The sequence below is a fragment of the Palaemon carinicauda genome, chromosome 45, assembly GCF_036898095.1.
Source record: "Palaemon carinicauda isolate YSFRI2023 chromosome 45, ASM3689809v2, whole genome shotgun sequence".
In the NCBI taxonomy this organism is placed as follows: domain Eukaryota; kingdom Metazoa; phylum Arthropoda; class Malacostraca; order Decapoda; family Palaemonidae; genus Palaemon; species Palaemon carinicauda.
The window spans coordinates 32,737,135-32,751,692 of NC_090769.1; the positions used below are offsets into that span (position 1 = coordinate 32,737,135).

Consider the following 14,558-nt stretch of genomic DNA (forward strand, 5'->3'; position numbering starts at 1 on the left):
TATATATATATATATGTATGTATGTATATACTATATATGTATAAATATTGGGCCACTAACAATTTTATAATTTTTCTCACATTATATATTTGATATCTTTGAATTAAATGAATGGACCTACAGTAGGAGTAGCAAGCTGAATTTGACTGAACACATACATATTTCTAGCTTTTTTAATCTACACAAGCATTCCTATTTTTACATTGGCAACTATCGGAGCATGGAATGTCTTCAACTTGTACATAACATAACCAGAGAACTTTGCATAGAAAATTCTCCTATCAGCAAACACGTAATGAACTAGAGGGCCACTCAGAGGACAGACATCCGACAGGGCAGCTTATTTCTTGGCATTTTGGACTGATTTTGGATGTTTTGTTCATCTGTGACCTTGACCTTTAACCCTCTAAAGTTTAATAATTTCTAGCCCTTTACAAAACAGTTTGAATTACCTGCAAGTTTCATTACTTTATAATTAAAACTGTGGCCGTATGGTTGATGACCGGAATTTGACCTTTTACTTGATCTTGACCTTGGATTCGACCTTGACCTTCGATCTGAACATGTGTTAATTGGTGTGTATTATCATACATTTAAATATGAACCAAGTTTGAAGTCTCTGTGACAACAATGTCCTCACTTATGGCTGATTACTTGAATTGGACATTTTGCTTGACCTTTGACTTTGACCATCTAAAATGTAATAATTTCCAACTTTTTACATGAATAATTTCTGCAAATTCATTACTCTATAATCAAAATTGAGGTCAGGAAGCTGTTCACAAACAAACACACAAACCGGGTAATACATAACCTTCCAATTTCGTTGGCGGAGGTAAATATCATTACTTCAACAAAATGAATATCACTTGAAAAATTGTCTCAAAGTGATTGAAAACAATTGGTTTAAATTTATTTATTATATAGAAAAAAGTACAAACGTGATTACACAGCAGTTAAATAGCTAGCAAATTTGCAATGTATAAAGTAACATAAATAAATTTACAATTGCAAAATGTTAACAAATATGCATGCTCCAATGATTCTTATTAATGAAAAGGATTACATACTGTACAAGGGTTTTCTTAATACTAGTGAATTAGATTTAATTTGGTTGATATAAGAATATTCATGTCGAAATCAGTAAGTCTCTTTTCAGAGTATTTCCTAACTTTGAGCGATTGTCATTATTTTTGTCATTTGTGGCTTTTTCGCTTTGAATTCCACTTTGTGTTTCAAGCAGTCTAGCGGGTAAAGGAACTCCAAGAACTAAAGCTTTACTGATATTTGATAAAGTGTCTGGGAGAAAAGTCAATGACCCTGAAGGAGAGGAAACTGATACAGCTCCTGACTGACCAGGTGTTATAGTTTCTTGTTTAGTTGTGAATTCATGTGGTGGTTGGTTGTTGGTTCCTGTTGACCCAAAATTCTTTGCCACACTTGAAAGTTGGTGTTCAAAAGTATCTGTACCTTGAACGTGATGGCCACTCTGCAAGCTCTCTTGAGCATTATCATTCAATCCAAGACTTTGGGTAAATCCACCGATGCCTTTTGAACTGCTGGACTGAGTAGCGAGTATTTTGAGAACTTCCTGGGGATCAGTTGTGAATGAAAAAGTATTGAATATATTTTCTGGTATGTCTGTATTTCTCACATTTGTTGCATCAGTTGGTATATGCATATTTTCAGCAGAACCTCTATTTTGTGAAAGAAAAGACAATGGAATAGTAAGAACAAAGTTTGGATCTTTAATTAAACCTGTAGCATCCGAACTTGATATTCCACTATCTGTCCGAGTAACAATTTGTTCAGGAATGGTAGATGTGTGTAAGGTGTCAAGCTTGTGGGAAGCTGGCTCTACTTGTTGACCAATAGCAATTTTTGTAGTAAGAACAGAGTCACTAAGTGAGTCTCCTTCAGCTGGAGCTGAGGGATTGCCATTCACCACAGAAGGAATGAAACCATTAAAGGTAGATATTTGATCTGATGAGGTCAAAGATGTCTCAGAGTTTAAAAATTGAGATTCTTCAGTTGATGGAGTTGTGGTAGCTTCAGTTATATGAAGTGAATGTAGCTTTGTTTGGGGAAAGGAGTTATTTGGAATGGATGAAGATAATGGCAAGTTTGTACCAACACTATTCACACCAAGTGTTTCACTTTGTAGCGGAATAACAGCAGATTGTTCTAGTAAAATCGTATTACTGCCTTGAAGTTCTTGATTACTACCAAAGGTTTCTGCACCTGTTGAACTAATTTTTTGCTGAGAAGTTCTTTCATTTATTTGTGAGTCAAAAAAACTAAGAGCTGACGAAGTAGTCGATGCTAGGATAGGTATCTGTGTTGTCACTTGTTCCATTGGGCCACTAACACCCAGACTTGTCACTTGTATCCCATTCTTTCCTTGCATCTGACTAGAAAGGACTTGTGAGTTTTGAATATTTCCATCTAATGTAGCTGGTTCTGTGATATGATGGGCAATTTCACCAAGCCGTTTGCTAAGACCATCTGTAAATTGGGCTGGTCTTCCATCATGCTGAAAATTTTGTTGAACTGATTCATTTCCATGTTGCGGTATTAATATGATTGCGTGAGGAGTGAATTTTTTTGTATTTGTTGCTGGAACAATCCCAGATACCCCTTTATTTGCTGTTGATACTCCAATACTACTAATATGGTCATGATTGGAGAGTGTTTGGTCATTTATTGTGTCAAACTGCTGGTCTGATGAAATAATATCAAAAGAAGGAGTCTGTGTGGCAGTAAGAGGTGAAGGGTTTATTGTAAATGCAGTGTTTGGTTTAATTGCACTAAATTTTGAATGGAACACAGGAACTATTGGTATACTTGCTTCATGAGTTTCTAAAATTGGTGATGCGACTGGAATTTGTTCTGTTATTGTAGTGTTTTGTGAAGCAGTTTTTTTTGCATGTGATCTACATCTGCAGTTTCTAACAGATGTGTTTGTATGTTCTTTTGCAGATGGTGTTTTATCTATTATAGAAGTGATTACTCCAGGTGCCCCAGGGAATTCTTGTGTTTCTATTGGGTCTATAGCTTTTCCCTGATTTGAGCTCAGTTGGAGGAGAGGCTCTACTTTAGTTTGTACAATTTCTGGTGTAAGAGACACATGATCCCCAACATGCATCATTTTTCCTACTGATGTTCCAGTTTCTCCAGTCATTACTCCTTTTGTTGATAATTGAACACTTTCATTTTCATTATTTGGTACAGCTACTGGGTCAGCCACTAAAGGTATCCCAGTGTGTGAACTAGAGTCAGCTGGTATATTAAAATTATCTTCGAATATTGTTGAGATGGGTGTGGTGTTTATAACCTGAAAGGTTGAACTATGAGGGGGAGGTGTTGTTATTAATTGTGGTGCAGTGATTTCTGATTGTGAACTGGTTCTGAACTGAGGTGATTCTTCATTAAATGAATTAAATGCAGTTTCAGTAATATGTGAATTCTCAACAGGTGGTGTTCCTATTGTTGCAAAACTTGCTAGAGCACTAAGTATTGGTAATGCATTTTGACTTTCAATTGAAGTAGTTGCTGATCCTTCTGCTGTATTGGTTGATAGAAACTCTGATGATAATATGCCTAAGTTGTCTACTTTTGAAGAATCTGAATTTGCATCAAATAAGTTTCCAAAAACTGTATTTGATATGGGTGATTCTGATGTAGAAAACACTTGAGAGTTATCTGTATTTACGATAGGTCTCGCTAACTTATCCAATTCGGTAAATTTTGTTGATTCTTCAGACCTAATAAGATTTGATCTTGCACTTCCTTCATGTGCTGTCAGTCCTGCTCTGTTAATTTCCCCAAATTCATCATTACTTGGAGTAACTATTAGAGCTTCAGCAAATGGGAGAGGCTCTGTCTGGAATGGTGAACTGTCAACAGTATCTAAAGATACTTGTATTTTATTTGGGTCATTATTTGCATCAATTCTTTTACTCAAACTTGATTCAGATATTTGGCTAAACAAATTACTTTCTTGTACTCTTTGACCAAAATCAACTGTGTCTAATGGAAAGTTTGTTCTACTGTCTTCATTCTGATGACTTGGTCTTATTTCTGATGTTTGTCTTTCGCTGTCCAGACTAAATCTAGCCAAGTTAGAGTTTTGTCCAAAGTCTTGATTGTGCGGTGTTACACGTGCATGTGTTTCATTAACAATACCTACTACTACAGGGACAGATTGTAAAATGACTCTTGTGTTTTGAGGACCTACATTTGGAAATAACCCTCCATTGCCAAAATTTCCATTAGGGAAGTTTGGATTGAACTGACCACCCCCATGGCCAAAAGGAATGAAGCTATTGGGAAAGGGAAAACCACCAATGAAAGGTGTTGGATTAAATCCAGGGCTAAAGCCAAGATTGGGAAATCCACCATTATTAAAGTTATTACTTGGTACAAAATTTTGGCCTCTAAAGCCTGTTGTTCTTGCATGAATTGGCAATCCACTGAAGCCCTGACCTACAAAAGGGGGTGCTGTGAAGCCTCCATTTCCAAAGCTATGGGGACCAAAACTTTGGGGGTGAAAAGGAGGATTGTGGAAATTATTGAGAGGAAAATTTTGAGCATTGACTCCAGATTCAGCACTTGAAAATCCTACACCACCGTTTGATCCAAAACTGCCAAAGTTATTATTTCTGCCTGTTGGGGAATTTGAAGAACTAATACCCAACTCTTCCAGAGAGCTTAAGCCACCAGTCAGAGAAGGATGGGTTACTTGTACAACTTCAATGGAACTACCTCCATTATTCCTTCCAGCAAAACCATTTTGGCTTGGAAAACCAGGGGCAAAATTTCTAGAAAATTGTGCTTCATTTTGTAATGCAAAACTACCAGGGAATGTATTGCTTGGAGTATTCTGCAGCTGTTCCACACCCTCAGCCTGTGAAAAGAATGATTTATTATATGATCCATCTTTATGATATTTAGTAATTTTGAGAAGTCAGTTGAATAATTAACCCACATAGATTAATATTTCTATTTCAAGGGATACAGACATTTTCTTGAATATCAAGCATTTGTAAATATAATCTGTTCCATTAGACTAGACAGTAGAATAGAATTATGTACCAGTATTTACCTTATGTTGACCTATCAGCTCTTGATTTCGATTACCATTTTGAGGTAAAGGACCTGCCAGCACTCTCGAACTAAAAATAGCGGTCAACAGCAACCATGTCTGAAAAGAAGAAACAATAATGAATTGATATCCTAATGAAGTTCCGTTACCAGCGCATTATTGTTATTCTTTAGTTCTATTTTTATGTTATGTTCTTTTCTTAAGTACACCTAAGCTTGTTGAACCATTCTTAGAAGGTTATGCTGATTATCATTAGGTCCTGGAAATATGCAAACCGTTTGTTTCATTATGACAACTAGAGAAAAAAGGTTCTTGGTAAAATCCACTAAGGAAACTTCCACTCGGAAAATTTCGCTATATATAGGTAAAATTTTCTAGGGCATATTCCAATACGGTAAATTCAACTATAGTATATTAAAAGATATATGATAGATAAATTATAGGAATACATCTTAGCTCATATTTTATTCACATATTAAGATAAAAATGATTGGAGTCATAAAAATGAAGTTATGAAAAAAATTTAGAATGTTTGATGAAAATTCTTTTAGGACATATTGTATGCAATATTTCTGAAAAAATTGCAGGATGTTTTCATATCGATAATTCTTAACTTGCATATTTAGTCATGCATCAAGTGTTTTAGTCGACAATTTTTGTTGTTATGAAGTCCTCACGTCTAATGTGTGCAATTTGGATGTATGGATGTTACCGGTGATCATAAAGCATTGTGGATTCCTTCTGTCGAAGTTTTTTCACTTGGCATGGCATTTAAAACTCTGCCCTGTGCATTCCAGAATTAATAGGAAACTGCAGGGTTTCTCTTCGTCAACGAATACCACATCCCTTCTGTCAATGTACGAAGTCTCAAAATGAATGATAAAATCCGAGAGATGTTTTCATCATCAGACAAGTCTTCAAATCCATTGACAGTGTCCTCAATTGGTAAAAATGCTAACGTGCAAAAATTACTTAGATTTAAACTGACAAGTTTCACCCGTGTTGCATTTCCTGCTCTTATGAAGTACATGTCTTCTTCCAAAGAGAATGTCCGGGATGAAAAACATACCCAACTACTTCTAAATGGAGAAATACAGAAGCATATGAAAGTCCATGAGGCTACTGTTAACTCTATTCTTCGCATACATAAGTTTCTCTTCATCTCAAAGCCTATATTTTTTTTGGATGTTATAAATGCTGCCATGGTTAAGGGTTTCAGATTGCAAAGTTAAGCTGAGAAAAAAGTAGCAACACTGGTGAAATTCAGTTAGAAATTAGACTAATGAGTTAATAATTGTGTAACAAGGGCGTGTGTAGTTAGTTTTTTTTATAAATCGTTTACTGTTTTTTAATTTACCTTATTTGAATATACCAGGGTGAAATTTACTTATAGTAAAATTTTCTAAGTGTAATTTACCTTAATGGGATTTACCGGGCACCTGAGAAAAATCATATTCAAAATATTTGGTTTTGGGAATAGACTTACCATGCAAGGTCAAAGTACTATACTTATTGGTTTTGAAATTAAGTGTCTTTGCTAAAGTTTCATCACATCAATATTTCGAATTTTGTTGCTTAAGATGTCAATTTTAGAACTTTGGTACTAAGGAACATAACTTTTTTAAGCCTTTTGGCCATTTTTTTAAGATTTAACACAAAACATCTCCCTTAATAAAAATGAATTCACATCAGAATCTACATATTTTAGTTTCCTCAGAAAACTTATCAACTGTTGTTTCTTGGAATATTGCTCAACTGAGAACAGGAACAGTTAATCATCCAGGACTACTCGCTGTACTCTCACAAGCACTGAGATGCCCCATCGCATGCATGGAATCAGCGGAAAGGTTCTTCACCATCAGGTGACCAATATGTACGTTGATACGCTTGTACAACGCCTGATACAGCGGTCACTTTTACTCTCCACAGGGGATAAAGTACAATGTACTTCATCAGTTTCTGGGGCTGTGGGGTTCAAAGGCATCCCTGCTTCTGTAAAGGAGGGTACATGCCTGCTTCCGTCCTTGGACCACATTGTGCATAAAATGGGAAAAACTCCAGAGGGGCTTGCTGAGACCTTCTACATTATGAGGAAGAAGGAGTCATGGGTTTTTAACACACCCAATGGCACCCAGCTCCGGTCCAGTGCCAGAAGAACCAGCAAATCATAAGACTGAGTGTTTGTTTGTTGACATTTTTTTACTCCTTAGTAAGTGTATTGACTTTGGAGAAGGTACTGTGACTCCTGGGAAAATGGGTTTGATCAACCTTTTGGCGCACCTCACGGATCAAAGACCCTCACTTGAGGTACCATAGTCGGAACTTGTTCATATGTCCTTGGACAGAATGAATTCTAAGACCTTCATGCCCCAGAATTCACTGTGATCGAGCAAGATCCTGCCTCCCGTAATCTCAATAGAAAAAATCGTATGTACCCCATAGTATGAGCCTGTTGCCTCTTCCTACTGACTTCAGTTTTGCCTGTGGAGAGACTCAAGACTGAGGATACAGTCTTCACAGCTCTTGAGTCTGCTGCTATGGAAACCTTCCATGGCTAGCCTTTCGAGGGTTTCCTGGATAGACCGGTGAAAGCAATGGGGGAGAAGAAAGCGAATGAATTCAATTGAGATAATTTGCTTGATTTCTACAATCTACTCTTCCTGGTGAAGAGACTGGGAATGGAGGAGTCATCTGCTATTAGAGAGGAAGATTTCATGCTTTTGGTGGACCTGAAGGATGCATATTTTCAAATCTCCATTCATTAATACTACTAGAGGTACCCTCAGTTCATCTTAGTGGGCGTACTGTACCAGTTCAAAGTCTTGTGCTTCAAACTGTTCACCGCTCAGACAGTGTTCATGTTAGTGTTCCCTCTGGTCTCAGCAGGGCCCTCTCAAACAAGATACGTCTGTTGAGGTATCTCGATTGATGCTGGTCTTTCTAGAGGCAGTTGCTTCAGGATCTAGATGAGTTACTCCCTTTTGTTGCGATATGGGGATTTTGAGAAATCAGGAAAAGGTATGTCTAACTCCCAAGCAGAGGATTAAGTATCTGGCATGCTGATAGTTACAACAGCAATGAATCTTTTTATCTGATGATTGCAACAGCACGGTCAAAGATGTGGCTCTACCCATCCCATTCAAGCTAAAACTCATGGCATATCTTTCCCTGTTGGAAAATCCTGTTCCACATGTTTGTCTCCACTAGCAATTGCTTCAGTGGTGTCTGAGGCATCACTGGAAGGCTGTTAGTGATCTTCCTTCCCATATTGTTCCAGTGGAGCAAGAGATACACCATGATCTTTCGTGGTGGCTGAATGACAAAACCTCACCAGAGAAGTTCCACTCAGCTTCCTACCTTCTGAGATGCTTCTGTTCTCAGAGGTGAGGAAAGGTGGGTCCCATAATTGAGAATAGGTTCCCAGAAGAGATGCACCTACATATTAACCTATTGGTAATGTATGCAGTGTTCCTAGCACTGGAACCTGAAAAATACTTGGACATCTGAACTGTCCACAGGAAAATGAGCGCCTCAACTCTGTGCTGCTGATGAGCGACAACACTATGGTCATAGCAAACAGCAGCAAGCAAGGAGGGACTGTCTCGGACAGTCTTTGAGAGTTGACAAAACAGGTGCACATCTAGGCATTGAACAATGTTGAAGAGCTGTCAGCAGGATTCACTCCAGGCAAGAGCAATGTTCTAGCAGACAAGCTCAGTCACCAGGTGTAGGTTGTAGGTTTAGAGTGCTCCCTTCCTTGTGAGGTGGAAAAGCTTCTTACCCTCTGAGGATCAACCACAAGTAACCTGTTTGCCACATGGCTAAACAGGAAATTTCCAGTGTTCTGTTTTCCCATTTCTAACGCCCATGGGATCACCTTTACACCTACATCTTTTTCCATGTTCATCCTGATTTGCTGGCTGATCAAACAAGTGTTGATCATGCCAGGTCTCAGGATATTCCGAAGGGCTCCCAAATGACTGCTAGATGAGTTCAATCTCAATCTATTAGTATGTTTAGTTGAGCTCCAAGAGAACTAACCTTTGGAAATCCATTCTCTGTCAGCTGCACCTTTAAAGGTACCTGAAGTCCATAAAGTTGTTATCACTTCAGAGTTGGAGACTACAGCATTTCCTCTGAGTAAAAAGCTTTTTTGCAAGGGACTCTCAGGAGATGTCTTGGACCTATAATACCTCTGCAGCTGTCTTCTAAGGAAGTGGACCTTTTTCTGCATGCTGAAGAAGGGGTACTTCTCTGATTTTAGTTCAATATTTAGACAGGAATATGCTAGTGCATATTTCCTTCACCTCCCACTACCTGCGTAAGTTTACCCACAAGTCCTTGGTCATTTTGGGTACAGTAGCCTATGTTTAAAGGTGTAAAGGTTGCTCATGAATGACAGGCAAGGGACAGTGACATTGCCCTATTAAGCAGGGCAATGCCCTAGAGACTGACCATATATACATATGATCAGCACCCAAGCCACTCTCCACCCAAGCTAGGACCAAGGAGCGCCAGGCAATGACTGCTGATGACTCAGCAGATAGACCTATAGGCTCCTCCAAACCCCCTATCCTCAGCTCACAAGGATGGTGAGGTTGCAGCAACCAAAGAAACTAACGAGTTTAGTTTAGTTTAGATGCGTTTTTTCATATTCATATAAGCCATATATTATCCTCCTCCTAATATCTGGATTCTCTTTATACCTCGGGATCAGAGACCCAAGGAAGAATCAACTCAAAGATAATAGCTTCTGGTCAGCTGGGGAATCGAACCCAGGCCCAAGAAACTGAGGTTCCATTGAATTAGCAACTTGCTAAGTCAATGGAACCTCAGTTTCTTGGGCCTGTGTTCGATTTCCCGGCAGATCAGAAGCTATTATCTTTGAGTTTATTTCTCCTTGGGTCTCTGATCCTGAGGTACAGAGAGAATCCAGATAATAGGAGTATGATATATGGCTTATATACATATATATATATATATATATATATATATATATATATATATATATATATATATATATATATATATCCCACAAATGGTCCAAACTGCCATGTGGTAGTTAGGAAAGGGGGGAGGGTGGGAGGGGTTGACTGTTTGTATGTGCATATCTAAATATTTAGCCATCAATATATATATATATATATATATATATATATATATATATATATATATATCCCACAAATGGTCCAAACTGCCATGTGGTAGTTAGGAGAGGGGGGGAGGGGTTGACTGTTTGTATGTGCATATCTAAATACTTAGCTGTCATTTTTGACAGATCACATACATTAGTTCAAGATAAATGTTTTAATGATGAGGGGAATGAAGGCATTATCGTAATTCTCCAGTTCCTTATCAAACTGAGGTTTCCTTCCAACCTCTCTCTATCGAATATAATAATAATAATAATAATGATAATAATAATAACCTGTTAGGATTTCAGAGTTTATCCATTTAACAGAATAATTTCAGATTCGCTATGATACGAACCGTGTGCAAGGTGACCAAGAAATTACTGCACTTTCTCCCTTTTGGGAGGTAAAGGGCAAGGAACATCAGATAACCTCTCTCTCTCTCTCTCTCTCTCTCTCTCTCTCTCTCTCTCTCTCTCTCTCTCTCTCTCTCTCTCAATTGGTCATCATTTTGAGCCTTATTGTGTGATTTTCGTTATTCGACAGCCTTTTTTATTTTTTTTTTCTTAATATTAATGCCTGTCATTACTGATCTTGCCATGCCCTCTTGTAAAATTTCAATGTGATATAAAAGTTCGATATTTTGTGCGTTTATTATTTTTCTACCATCAATTTCAAAAGACATTTACTACTTGTTTCTCTGATACACTGCAATTTAACTGGAAAGAATTAATGATTCACCAAATTCCTTCTGCACTGAGTCATTACTTTTTTTTAATCACTTAATTATGAGAGGCTTAATACCAAATGGGGTTTGCTTCATGGGCAGCCAATAACAAGTCCTTTTGTCACACGATGACCTTAAGAGACTATCGTTTTGTTGATTAATTGACCTTTATCTATTTTGAAGTCATCCTATCATTAAAGAGGGTTGCTAATAATTAATTTTGCTTATTTAATGGGGAACAATCATCTAATTGTAAATGATATTCCTCACAAGTTCAAATAAGAGGTATCCCAATTTTATAAAACTGAAGAGAATCCTAAGTAAAGCATTTGGTTCTGTAATTTCTCATAGTACTTGAGCATGTATGAATAAATTTACCCCACTAACAGAAATACATTCATCTACATGCACGCGCACACACATACATACATACATATATATATATATATATATACTACATATATATATAAATGAATATGTATATATATATATATATATATATACATATACATATTATATATATTTATACACTACATATATATATATTATATATACACTACATATATATATCATATATGTAGTATATATATATATATATATATATATATATATATATATATATATATATATATATATACAGTATATATGTATATACTGTATAAACACACATACAGTATATGTGTACAGTGTATGTATATATATGAGTGGGGGTAATATATACATACATAAGTATGAATATCTATTTATCTATCTATCTATATATCTATACACACATATTTATATACATATATATATATATATATATATATATATATATATATATATATACATCACCATGTAGCCTACAGGATTCCTCGACAAGGGATAGTTTAACTGTGTTTCTTAGCAAGTCTTTAGGGGGCAAAGTTGTTAGCCACACTACAACATTAATAGCCCAAAAATAAACTTTTTCCATCACAGAGAAACTGTTGCCAAAAAGGTATAGTCTTCCAATTCTATGTATGTCTTAAAAGATGCAGCTCTTTTAGGAGAAGGACACTCCAAAATCAAACCATTGTTCTCTAGTGTTGGATAGTGCCATAGCCTCTGTACCATGGTCTTCCACTGTCTTGGGTTAGAGTTCTCTTATTTGAGGGTAAACTCGGGCGCACTCTTCTATCTTATTTCCCTTCCTCTTGTTTTGTTAAAAGTTTTATAGTTTATATAGGAGATACTTATTTTAATGTTACTGTTCTTAAAATATTTCATTTTTCTTTGTTTCCTTTCCTCACTGGGCTCTTTTCCCTGTTGGAGCCCCTGGGCTTATAGCATCCAGGTTTTCCAAATTGCAATTAATAATGATAATAATAATAATAATAATAATAATACCGATTCTAGGCTGTGTGACCCTGGTAAATATTCTTAGCTAGACTGAGGGCTAGGATAAAAAAATACGAACTTTAGACTGTGAGCTCATCGCCGTACCACTGAGCTACAAATTAGTTGTATTTTTTTACTGTGAATTGAGGGACACAGGTTAGAATCATAACCTATAGCAAGCGGGTTGTTATCCTAAGTTTAAGACCCTTTGAGTCTTGATTAATCAGTCAGTTAGTTAGTGACATGGTAGGCAGTCCTTTGTGATGTGTTACTACCAGAGTGAGGAAAAAAGGCATGGGATTACTACTATGTACCAAATGATTTGCTGATATTTGATAACTAATACCGAGTAGATATTCTTTTTCCGGGCCTAGAGGATACAGCATATGTTGAGTCTACTGTCGATTACTTTATGTATTACCTTACATATATGCATATTATGAATATTGTCTGTTACAGACGCATATACACAATTCGCGCTATCTCTATTGAATGCATGCACATGATCACTTCTTGCTTCTCTTGGTCTGAGCTATACCCCGTGCGGTGCACTCCTGCATTTACCATGTTGCCGTATGGAATGAAATAATCTACAACTTGGAATCTTATTTTTCCATCCATGCAATCATCTGTTTCCTTAAGTAAGTCATCATATCATATCACCATGACTCAGTAATTAAACTATCCAGCATTTTAAGGGAATACCAGAATCCAGCATTTGGATCAAGCCGCCATTGTCCACTAACAGCATGAAGATGTTACAGTGTTGATGCTGTGTTTGTGCTTTATTTGGGAATTGTTCGTGCAGTGCTAGTGCATTGTGGTGTTAGTGCTTTAGTTTTAATGGGCAGTATTTCTTTTGTGCCTTTCCGTCACACAGGAGACCCCTTTTTATCGTCACCCGGCTTTGGAGACTGATGTGCGTGCTCTCTCTCATCACCGGACACACACACTGCCCACTGCCCCATTCATTAAGTGACTCAATGCTCAATGGTCAGTGTTGGACCACTCACATCACCCTGGAGCCCTCCCACACTCCCACACCTGCCAATGTTTGCCACTGTTGATTTACATTTTGAAATAAAAACCCAGTCTCACCAATAGACCGTTGAACCCTACCTAGTTTTATAATGCGGGAACCCCCATCTTTGCTCTCACCTCACCTCACTATACTGCCTTCTACAGCTTCAGGTGGAGAGTTAAGGCCCCTGATCAGATACCTGGAGGAATCTTAACAGGCTAAGCTGGCTGCGCATCGAAGAGAAGAGGATCACCATCAGAGAGAAGAGGAACAATGTCGTTGTGAAGAGGATCTATGCTGCTAAGAGGACAATTTAAGAAGAGAGGAGGAAGGCCAGCATTTCACTGCGCTGTTGCAGCTACTCATGGTCAACCCTGGCCACCAGCAAGTAACACCGGAAGACTGGTAACAGCTTCCCACACGCTCTTAAGTGACATAACTCACCCAGCCATTGCCCCCATAGAAAGCCATTGCCTAGATTCTAGTTCCCTTACGGCCTATGCCACATATCGGGTGTTTAGGGAAGGGTGTAGACGCTAGGATGATTACAGCATGATGGTGAACCTAGGGACATTACCTATCTGAAAGCAGTTAATACAACTTTGCATGTGCTGCAGCCTGGAGACTCAAAGGATGCTTGAACACATGCTCAATGTGCCACCAGACACATGTCGGAGCGTGGAGAAAGTCTTGAAGGTTCTCCAGAAATACATCAAAAACCTGTAAAATGTTATTTTTATTAATAAAATAAATTTTTGAATATACTTACCCGGTGATCATATAAGCTGTCAGCTCTGCTGCCCGACAGAAAAACCTAAGGACAAAATAAGCCAGCGATCGCTATACAGGTGGGGGTGTACATCAACAGCGCCATCTGTCGAGCAGGTACTCAAGTACTCCATGTAAACACAGAACCAATTTTCTCCTCGGTCCACTGGGTCTCTATTGGGGAGGAAGGGAGGGTCCTTTAATATATGATCACCGGGTAAGTATATTAAAAAATTTATTTTACTAATAAAAATAACATTTTTCAATATTAAACTTAGCCGGTGATCATATAAGCTGATTCACACCCAGGGGGGTGGGTAGAGACCAGCATTACATGTTTACATTATTAAGAGCTAAGTATTTTGTATTTCATTTTAGCAGTTATTCAAAATAACAAACATAGAATAAATAAGTACCTGGTAAGGAAGTCGACTTGAACAATTACTC

At 37.5% G+C, this 14,558-nt stretch overlaps 1 protein-coding gene across 1 annotated transcript in view; it reads right to left on the reverse strand.

The window, feature by feature from the left end:
* Positions 1-907: 907 nt before the first annotated feature.
* LOC137634689 (uncharacterized) overlaps positions 908-14,558 on the reverse strand; it is a 46,559-nt gene continuing 32,908 nt past the window's right edge. Inside the window, exons 2-3 of the mRNA XM_068367173.1 lie at positions 5,105-5,203; positions 908-4,906 (exon numbers count right to left, since the gene is read on the reverse strand). Coding sequence (XP_068223274.1) covers positions 1,130-4,906; positions 5,105-5,203 — 3,876 coding nt within the window. The 3' untranslated portion in view covers positions 908-1,129. The remainder of the gene's footprint in view (positions 4,907-5,104; positions 5,204-14,558) is intronic.